This window comes from Atta cephalotes (assembly GCF_000143395.1).
Source record: "Atta cephalotes unplaced genomic scaffold scaffold00013, whole genome shotgun sequence".
NCBI classification, from domain to species: Eukaryota; Metazoa; Arthropoda; class Insecta; order Hymenoptera; family Formicidae; genus Atta; species Atta cephalotes.
The window spans coordinates 2,237,098-2,247,912 of NW_012130077.1; the positions used below are offsets into that span (position 1 = coordinate 2,237,098).

At 29.9% G+C, this 10,815-nt stretch overlaps 2 protein-coding genes across 2 annotated transcripts; one reads left to right on the forward strand and one right to left on the reverse strand.

Moving 5' to 3' along the window:
- Positions 1-679: 679 nt before the first annotated feature.
- On the reverse strand, positions 680-2,273 carry LOC105617681 (glycine-rich cell wall structural protein 2-like). Its single transcript, XM_012199237.1, has 3 exons — positions 2,262-2,273; positions 1,356-1,515; positions 680-1,263 (listed from the first exon to the last, which is right to left on the reverse strand). Exons 1-3 carry the CDS (start codon positions 2,271-2,273, stop codon positions 836-838), a joined length of 600 nt encoding a protein of 199 aa, XP_012054627.1. The 3' UTR covers positions 680-835.
- A 4,616-nt stretch (positions 2,274-6,889) lies between these two features.
- Positions 6,890-9,414, forward strand: LOC105617472 (mitochondrial genome maintenance exonuclease 1-like). Its single transcript, XM_012199029.1, has 4 exons — positions 6,890-7,694; positions 7,779-7,986; positions 8,934-9,066; positions 9,274-9,414. The coding sequence occupies exons 1-4, from the start codon at positions 6,890-6,892 to the stop codon at positions 9,412-9,414; spliced, it is 1,287 nt and encodes a 428-aa protein (XP_012054419.1).
- The last annotated feature ends 1,401 nt before the right edge of the window (positions 9,415-10,815 follow it).

Consider the following 10,815-nt stretch of genomic DNA (forward strand, 5'->3'; position numbering starts at 1 on the left):
TGTCATTAACGCCACCTAGTGATGAAGTGTAGCAACTAATGTACATAAAGTAGAAATTTTATTTATCGACTTTATCGACTTTTATCGACTTTTAAAAAACTAATTTGTTATGTAATTTTATTATTCATATTTCTTGGTTTTTGTATTTAATTCCGTTTTATTATTTTATAAAAATATAATTTTGTCTATTTATTTTTGATATTACATGTTCAGATATAAAGATGTTACATGTGTATACATTAGATGGTTCTTTAAAAATGCTCTTCTTAAGAAAATAGTAACACATATTAGATAATAGAAACACATATTAATAATATTAAATAATAGTATTAAAATGGTATTAATATTTTATAAACAATATTTCACAAATATAGAAATAATCTAAAAAAAGAAGAAAAAGAGAAAAAATATTGTATTGTACTTACTGATATAAGAATGTTAATTGTTCATAACAAACACATCTAACATATGATAGTCACATAATAATCTCTAAGAAACCAAAATTGATCAATTCCATTTTTTATAAATTTCTTAATTTTAAATTAAAGTGATTAATTTATTAATTTCATTAATTTCTTCTGCTTTTTATTTTACAGATTGATCAATTTAATTTCCAAGAGATCACTGATTTTAATTCATCCTCGCCGTAAGAATGGAGTCATAAAAAAGGTACTGCCGATTACTAAAAAATATAAAATTTATTTGGAAGTCGCACGATATAAAACTTGAGAATAGTAAGGCCAATTAGGATAAAGTTGACAAGAGAAATTGAAGGACGTTTCATGGACGTTTCGCGACACCACGTGTGTCAGATAATTGATCAGGCGCCGTGTCTTCACCATCCGTGACCGTAACCGGCACCATAACCGGTACCGTAACCGGCACCTAGACCAGCATGACCGAGACCAGCACCGAGACCGTGTCCCAATCCCGCGCCATATCCGAGTCCAGCACCATATCCGAGTCCCGCACCGTGTCCAAGACCACCCCTCGCGCCGTATCCCAATCCGGTGCCATATGCGGCTCCTGCGGCTCCTGCGGCTCCTGTGGCTCCTGCGGCACTTGCGGCTCCTGCGGCACCGTGTCCGAGTCCTCCTAGATTCGCACCACCGTACCCACCAGAATAACCAATACGATAAGCCAGAGGAGCGTTATATCCATGAGATGCTATGGGCACGCTGCTGTAGGCGGGTGCGGAAATGCCGTGACCTGAGAAGGCAATTGCCGCCGGAGAAATACCACCGAGATAACCTTGTCCGTGACCTGAAATCGAAAGCGCATAACCTTCACAATCGAGATAAAATTAAGCATCCGTGCAAATTATCGGGCATCAAGGTCTTTTAATCGAAAATTACCTCCATAAGCCGATCCCGCAATCAGAGAGTTTCCTAATCCACCATATCCTCCATATCCTCCGTAACCCAATCCTAAGATACCCCTCTTCTCCTGTTTCTTTTCTACTTGTGTTTCTTCGCCATAAATAGGCATTGCCAGGCTGAGAATGGCTAATACAAGCTGCAAGGAATTTATTTATTTAATTAAGTATTGTAAGTAAAGTAGTTAAAAGCATATTGTGTTAAGTACACATTATGTTTATATTAGTTTATTTTCTCATAAAACGATTCACAGTATGTCTGTTTCTTATCTAAACTAATTTAATTTTTTCTATTTAAAGCAGAAACGAATATATATGTTTATACATATATACATGTTTGATATTTATACAAAGTGAGAAAGAAAATAATTTTTGTGTTGCGCATCTAGTACAACACAAAATAAATAAATCTAAAATCTTTTATAATGGATGTAAAAAGAAAAACATTTTTTAAAATATCTCGAACAATGAATACCATATTTCATAAAAATACAGAAAATATGTGAGACATGTGCATAAATAAAAAAATTAAAATCATTCTAGAATATCTATAATAAAAAAAATAATATTAGTATCATATAGTGAAATAATCAAAAAATTATATCAGAAATATCTTGTAATGAATTCTATTTACGGGGCGCGTAAAATTCCAATTAGGAAAGAAAACAAGAAAGTCAAAATAATGTTATATTGATTGAATCGTGACAAAAAAATGATACAAATTCAAGTCAATAACATCAAATTGAATATTATTTTGACTTTCCTGTTCTCCTTGGGGTGAATTATTTTTCCGCAAATATTGATAAATCACGAGATCTCCCTCGAATGCAGTATCGTGACGATTCTAGTTACTCGAAGAAGTAGAGAATTAGAACTAAAAACTCACTATAGCGTTCATGGTGGCGGTAATGGTGTGACGATGCAGAGAACACTACTGAAACTGATGCGGATCTTACGAGACACACCCCCTTTTATACTGGTGGAGTCTTTTCTCACAGCATTGCATCTCGCCGAGACGAATTACACGTGTATCGCACGTCTATACGCGATACCTCGCTCACTCACACACATACGCACGTAAATAGAGATGTAGGAGCAGTTATAGCAATGCAATAGTACCGCTGGCAAGAAGGTAGAGGTACGCGTAGCTAATACGCCTTTCTAAAATGATTTTTCTAGCGAACTCGTCACGAAAATTCTTTGTTAGACTGCGCGATCGACTTGCGTCGGTGGGAATTAAAAATCGATCTATCAATCTCCCGCAGGAGACACCGTTATTCTCGATGAAACGTTTGGATTAACGCATAAGAACAATGTGGAATTATTAGATTTCTTGTAGAACTTCTTTCATTGAAAGAAATTAGAAGGGTTGAGAATTACAAATAAGATAAAATCGATAGAAAGATTTTATTATTGATAAATTACTTCTATTTTCTTTTTAATTTGTAGAACTGGATTCTTTCAGTAAAACAAAATAGGAACTTTCGCACAACAATTTTTTACCACATTAAAGATACATGTAATCTTGTCATTTTTTAAATTGAGATCTCGTAAATCCGTGGGCTCTCTCTTTCAAAATGATTATTTCACTTTGAAGGTAAAGCCAAGATACTTTATCTGGTAAAATCCTGTTATTTCATCTACATTATGGATAGGATTATAATTCGAAAGGATAATGAGTTACTCAACCTAGAATTAGTTAACTTGAACTTAAGCCAAACTCGATACAATTAATCCCCATGAATGTAAAAGATATTGCATGGCATATATCGCTGATATAACTATACGTTTTTGGCATATTTAATATATTATATACGTAAATGTAATTTTCCGGCTTTAAACGTTTAAATATATGTAACAATATACGGCCCATTAATATTATATAATATATTAATTTTGATTCATTGATATGATACAGCGTGCTTTTTCTGCACATCTTAAATTTCATATGACGAAACTTTCACTGTCGCTCGACGACGGTTTTCGGTTGCAGCATTACGTAAAAACATGAAGACATTTTTTTCCGTCCAGTTTATCTCTTGTTCAGACCCTTTCTGTAGCAACCTATCATATGTCCCGTGATTGACGAAATAGTAAGAAGAGAAAGAGTACAAATGAGACGAAGTAAATAAATAAAGAAACATAAGTCTAACATAGTTTAGAATCGACCTTGTTTTTTTAGATTCTGAAAAAATATTTGTCGATAAAAATTATATGAATAATATATATGAATAATATATATTTTAATATATATTGGTTTGCTTTTCCTAATTCATGGTATAATTTAAAATATAAGTGCAACAAAAATTCCTTTTTGCAATTAAATAGTGAAAAAAGGATTAATAGTTAAATAAACGGCGCCATATATCACTGTCCGCTGCAAGCGTTATCTTCCTGTTACTTCGACGCCACTCCGGATAATCGCCGTTTTACAAATGGTCTGCCATGAACTCGATTCGACAGCAGGCCGTTATTAAATTAGCAGAAAAATTCTCGTTAATCATGGGAAAGAGGGCAGGAGGTACACCCTCGAGCCTTCGAAAGGGCCATGAGTCCGGTTTTACATCAGTGCAACGATAGGCTCAGCGATATTGGAGCACGTCAAACAATAAAGCACGCCATATCGTTAATTTTCTGCGGGGGGGAAGAGAGAAAGTTTTATCGCATCAAAGGTCGCCCGCAAACAATTGTTGCATAAGCCAAGCACAATATGAGGGGTAGGGGGTTGCACTGACGTATTCCACCTGACCAGTGCAGGCCAGGCAAGAAATCGTCGCCGATCGGACTTGTACATACATGATATTGAATGTAAGCATTATATCTCTTTGTTTTTGTTGTACTACCTCCTATTTTTTTCTAGGCTATATATTTCTAGACTTACAATATCTGACTTCCCCTTAGGGAAATTAACTTTTAACGAAGTTAAAATTTTTAAAAATAATTAAGAATTTAAAAAATTTTGAGGTAATTTAAAGGTTAAACCACCAAAATAACTTAAAGTTTTTCAAGTTTTTTAATATAATCAGCATAGCACGTTAGTGCTTTCTTTCAGTTATTTTCTTAAGTAAATTTTAAAGTTACTTTAAAGCAATGCTGGGATTTAGTTGCATATTTTGGTCGATTTTTAGCTTTGTTCCTGCCCCTTTTCACCAATCTGCGTGCAACTTGCTTGGCATTTATAAATTTAAATTTATTTTCATTTCTTAAGTTTTCACTACAGTATTTTAATTATTTTTTCAAATTTTTTAAAGTAAATTTTTCCAAAAGAATTACTCATCATTTAAATAACAAAACATTGTATTCTATAAATGTATTTCTTAAAAATCAATATCAGTAAGAATTTTTAAATGCTAAAAGAATATTTTTACTATAAAAATTATGAATACTTATATGATGACATGATAAATAAAAAAAATGATATTTTATTTTCTATAAAAATACAAAATATTTGTATCAAAATATTTGTAATATTTTTTATCTACAATTTATATTTATTTGATTGATTCATAGAATTTTTTTATAATTAATGATTTCTTGAAAATTGCGTATATTACGAATTGCATGAAAAGGATATACAACAATTTTTCTTTAGAGAACGTCAGAACCGGATATCAAAGAACAGCATAAAACTTCTTTAAAAAATACGACTCGAGGTAATAAAATAAAACATACGATTAAACGGCTGTTTCAGATTCAACTTTGCGGATTCTTATTAAGAAATGCGCTCGTAATTCTGATCGCGCAAACACCGATAATGTGAAAACATGTCGGCGATGCGATGGCTGATAATATATCAATGCATCTTATTACTACCCGCAATGAAGTAGTATAAAATTATTTAATTGTTAGATAAAAACAGCCTCAATGATCAGATACCACAAAGTCCGGAATTTTTCATTTAGTAAAATTGATTGAGTGATTTGTTCATATACTAATAATAGTAATACTGACGCAATATTCTGTGGTATTTATCAATAACATATATTTGCAATGCATATATACATTACAGATATATTTGCAAGCGTTATATACATTTTGGATTGCAGCGCATTAATAATTATAATTATTGATTCTAAAATTATATAGGAAAATTATACTGTAATTAATTACATTTAATTATTACTAAATTAATATTATAATTAAATTTATTATTAGTCATTAAATAAAGTTTTATAATTATAATAATGTTATAATAATTAAAATAATAAAATATTTTGTCATGTATTAAAAAATTAGATAATATATAATATTATCGAACAAAACACCAATAAAATATCCAAAGAATTTGCAATTATATATTATTTATAAAAATATATATTAATAATTATAAATATATAAAAATTAAATATATTATTTATAAAATAATTTATTTATTTATCCAATTATAAAATAAAATATCTAATTGTTTAATATGAGATTATACAAAGATAAAATTATTATTTACGTTATTAGTATGTACAAAATTCTGTAATATTCTTCATAATGAAAAACCTTAAAAAATTTTATAAAATTCTTATAATTAACACAAAATTCTTATAATTATATATAATTATAAGATTGATTACTCGACAGATATCATTATTCAATTTGAATTTACACCAAATGTTGATAACGAAGTGCTACAGAAAGGTTGTACATGAATAATTTGTAGATGGCGGTAAAATGATTAAGATGAGTTTATCACGTATACATAACCTCTTCAACTGTTTTGAACAATTATAAAGTACACTATCTATTTTATATAATTAAACGGTCAAATAAAAATTAATTCTTCCGGGTTTCTGATAATATTGTAATCTAAGATATATCGTCTTTTCTTTTTATAATTATTTAAGTTTTTTATAAATAAATCGCGCGTTTTATGGAATACTTAATCAGCTGAGGATAAAAGGCTGTTTTTCTAAGTAAGTTTTGTTTAAAACATTTTTTTATATTTGATTATAATTGGACATATAACTGTATGTTCATGTAAAATATTGATAAAAAATTTAACTTTTTTTTACATTAATATTTTTATTTTTATTTTTACATTATATTTTATTAAATTTAATATTATATATAATGTGTACATAATTTCTTATTTGTTAAATCTATTCTACAATTGTTAAACCTATTCTGCATTCTTTGTTTCTTGTTTTTACCTTTGTTTTTTTTCTCTTTTGCAATCATTTTATCGACAATTATATTTCTTGTTTCTTTCAAAGTTAATTTATTAATTTTTATTTCGGATAAAAACTGGATAAGAAGCAAGAAGACAAGATGTAAGAAATAGTAAAAAGCAAATAATAAGAAAAAGCACATTGTAGAATAGGCTTTAGATATGAGTGTTCCTAATATTTTAAAGAGAAATATTAGATATAACCGTATTTTAAAGTATTTTAAAGAAAAATAGAATATTATTGATTATTTATAATATGTTTAATTATTTATTAACAGAGCTACCGAGAAGTTTTATGTGTAAAATCAGAAAATACATAGCTATATATTTTATTCAAAACAATTTCTATTTCTATTATGTTGATTACTTCCCAATATGTTTTACACATATCTTCTAATATACAAAATATGTGCCAATCGGTCATTAAAAGACATTTCTCAAAGATTAATAAAATTGAAAGATTGATGAAAGAATATAAGTCGCTATTCGGTCCATTAGCTGAAACAAAAGCCCAGAAGAAGAAAAGATTAAAATTAGAAAAGAAAAAAAAGATACCCTGTGAAAAATCAAATATGACTAATACAGAATTGTTTTGGGTTATGGAAAATACTCGTGATAAATTCAAGAAGATTATAACACTCACTACACAATCACGAAAGGAGCAATTAAATGATAAAGGTCAGAGTTCTATAAAAAATGTTAGTGAGATGGAAATTGATAACTCAACTGACCAAACTACAGAAAGACATTTACATTCTGAATCTAGTCAAGTTGCTAAAGAAACAGAACTTGAGTTTACTAATAAAACATCTAATTTGTCAACAAAAAATAGTGATAATAAAATTGAATTGTCTAATTCAAATATATCTAATGAAAACACAGCCACAAAATATATGTCTTCTAATTTTAAAAGATTACCTGATATTATTATAAAGAATTTGCTATCTTTTCCAATCATGGATAGCAAACAAGATTTTCCCATACAATCAATAGAAATATTATCTATATCTGGGAAAGATGATCTGAAAACATTAAAATTTCCTAGCGTAACTAAGATTCTTACTCAAACCATGTCACCAGAGTCAAAGCTAGCTTTAGAGGCATGGAAGAAAAGAATGATAGAAAAGCTTGGGCAGGAAGGCTTTGAAATGCATCAGAAAGGTATTTTATGTACAAGTTGTTTCACGAGAAAGAGAAACTTTAATAAGCTTAATAAATAAATCTATTTGATTCTGCATTGTACAGCATTGTTAGAGGATGGAGCATCTTTGCATTCTTGCATAGCACAAAGTCTACTTGGAAAAGAGTATGAGATTCCTTCGAGAATCGAATCAGTTTTTAAGAGCGTCCAATGCGTTTTGGAAGATGTGCACAACGTGAAAGCGATTGAAACACACGTAGCTCATACGAAATTGCATTACAAAGGCATAGTTGACTGCATAGCCTCTTACAGGTAAAACAGAGGCTTTGCTTTGCCATCATCAGGAAACTCTATTTCTAACCAAAGTACACAAGAGGTCACTGCCGGGTTTCTAATTTTTATTTTATAGTTTTATCTTTATTTTATAACTTTTATTTTTATTTTATAACTTTTATCTTTTTATAATTTTTACAATAGAATGCTATATTTATCGAAGTAATGATCAATAAACTGATTTAGCTTAGTACTCTATATTTTATATTATTTTGAATAAATGAAGTATGATGACTCTAACACACAGACAAATTAACTGTGTATTTTTTCAACTTATTTATTTAACATAAAAATTATATTTTTATGTTGAAAAATTGAATTTTATGAAAAATTGAAATTATCTTTTTTTAAAAACTAATTATCACAAAAATAACATTTTAAATCAAAATATTTTCTCAAATACTTTTTATTTATTCAAAGAAAAATGCCGAACAATACCTCTGTGCTTGTACCTCTTGTACATTTTTTTATAAATATCTGCAATGTATTTTCCGATACTTATCGCCTTGGTACATTTTTAACTTGTTTTCCAAAGAGATATTTTGAATATACGATATTTATAAGGTAATTTTTATAATAAAGATTATGATATAACTTTACGTAAAATTTTTTTTTTAAATAATATCCTGAATATAATATTATTAAATTTTCTCAGATGTAGTCTGCATCTATGAATTATTTATAGTTCTTATATCCAAGAATTATTCAGGTTTCATTAATTGATCTAATTTCTCCGTTGATATATAAGATATATTCGCTGAAATAGAGTTCCCTTAAATTAATTTTACATATACTTTATACAACATGTACGTACAAGATGATTTTAAATTATATCTATTTTTATTTCTGTATTCTTTGAATGATAAAATTTTAAATCATCTTCTATACATTCAAGATGGTCTTATATGTAGATACTAAACCCGTAGGAACGAAAATTACGTAATCGATTGGAAGAAATCAGACAGACAGAAAAAGGATTTGAAGCAAACGTACGACGCTCCTATACAACTCGCTGCATACATTGGAGCTATCAATGCTTCTAATCTGTATCCGTTTGTGGTAAATATCTCACCAAAAATATTATTTAAAAAAGATATATAAAAAAGTTTATTTCATTACGGAAATTAATTTGTTTTCTTACTATCACTATTTTATTTATCATAATTTGTTTATCATATGTCTCACGTAATAAAGATAGCTGCTGTTAATCTTTCTAAACATATAATTGAACGACAACTACTTTCCTAAAATGATCGTATTCTTCAGATAAAACGGGGATTACTCGTGATTGCTTACACGTGCGGCACACCAGCAACGGTGTACGAAGTATCCCACAACACTCTGCAGCAATACTGGACAGCATGGTTGCGCCGCTTGCAAAAGTACCATGTTGAGACGACGAAGTGATGACAACGAGAACATACGCCAATAAAGCATTAATGTACCGCGCATCGCATATATTCATTAAAACTTCCTCACACAAAGCCAATTAAATCCTTATCCGTCAGCCACAGGTAACTTCCGACAGGAGTCGGCGGGAGAAGTTTTTAATTCCATCCTTTGCGCGTCAGAAGTTGCAATAATCTATAGTCTTCGGGGAGTAGTTGGGAAAGCCCTCTCTGAGTCCGTAGGAAACCAGAGGACGCAGGATACAGCAAGAGAGGGAAACCGCGCCGATACGCCGACTTATTAAGCCCTGGGCTCGGCATTTATGATTTATGACAAACCTATGCGCATTTTCCGCAACGCTCGGCGTAACGGTTATTAAGAAAATACGCGACATATTTATAATTTGTGAAATACATTTACGCTGTTATTAAAAGCATTGCAATTTATGAAAGTTGTATTTTTTCTAAAGTTAATAAAATTTCAGAATTGGTGAAGAATGTTTCCCTGATTGAGTTTTCCGATAAGACGATAATATCGTTTTTATGAATTCGCAGATTCGAAAGCAAATTAGAAAGCATATTAATTTTTATGCTGTTGTTGTATCCCTTTTATCAAGTTGACGAAGCGTTCCATTTTTAATCTGAACTTTAGTTGCATTAATTTTGATATTCAATATTGAATTGTTTGTCGAGAACTTCTCTTCCAAGCAGACATTTGATTTCACAATCCTGTATTGTGGGTGAAGAATATTTTAATATTAAAAACATAATGGATGTGCCAGAAAAATGCGATCACTATCCCAGTCGTCGAGTTAACATATAGCAATTATAACTTTTGCTAGCAGAATAGAGAAGGCCTGAAGGGGGTGCTACGTTACGCGAGCTCCCTGTTACCGGGCCTTATAAACATTGCGACCGACCCTTCATACGCCCTTGGGGATCGTAAACTAATGGTGAAGCGGTGTAGCAGAATTATATCGTTCGTTGTTTCCGCATACCTGGATCACATGCAGAGACAGAGAATATATCACATTAGGATATCAGATATTACAAACTGCATCTCTTATATCCAACGTACCGTATGCGACAGTATTAATTCACAATAACATTATCGGATATATTATCGTCATCGCACACGGTGTATTATCTTAGATTTTCATATTTTCGTTTCTACTATTTTTTTTTATATTTCTTGTTTGCAAACGTGTAAGAGTACATGAGACATTCACCACTTCTTACTGAATTTTTTATACTATAAATTGGATTTCTGAATCTCTTATAGATTTATTAGGCTTTAAATAAATAAGGAAACAGAATTAAAAGATAACAATATCAATGCTTTTGATATATATATATATATATATATATATATATATATATATATATATATAATAATAAGTATATATATATATAATAAGTA

Coding starts and splice junctions, on each gene's coding strand:
- LOC105617681 (XM_012199237.1), bottom strand. Junction 1,264..1,355: donor TGCGGGATCGGCTTATGGAG/GTAATTTTCGAT, acceptor TTTCGATTTCAG/GTCACGGACAAGGTTATCTC.
- LOC105617472 (XM_012199029.1), top strand. CDS start 6,890: ATGTTGATTACTTCCCAATATGTTTTACACATATCTTCTAATATACAA. Junction 7,695..7,778: donor CTTTGAAATGCATCAGAAAG/GTATTTTATGTA, acceptor TGCATTGTACAG/CATTGTTAGAGGATGGAGCA. Junction 9,067..9,273: donor CTAATCTGTATCCGTTTGTG/GTAAATATCTCA, acceptor CGTATTCTTCAG/ATAAAACGGGGATTACTCGT.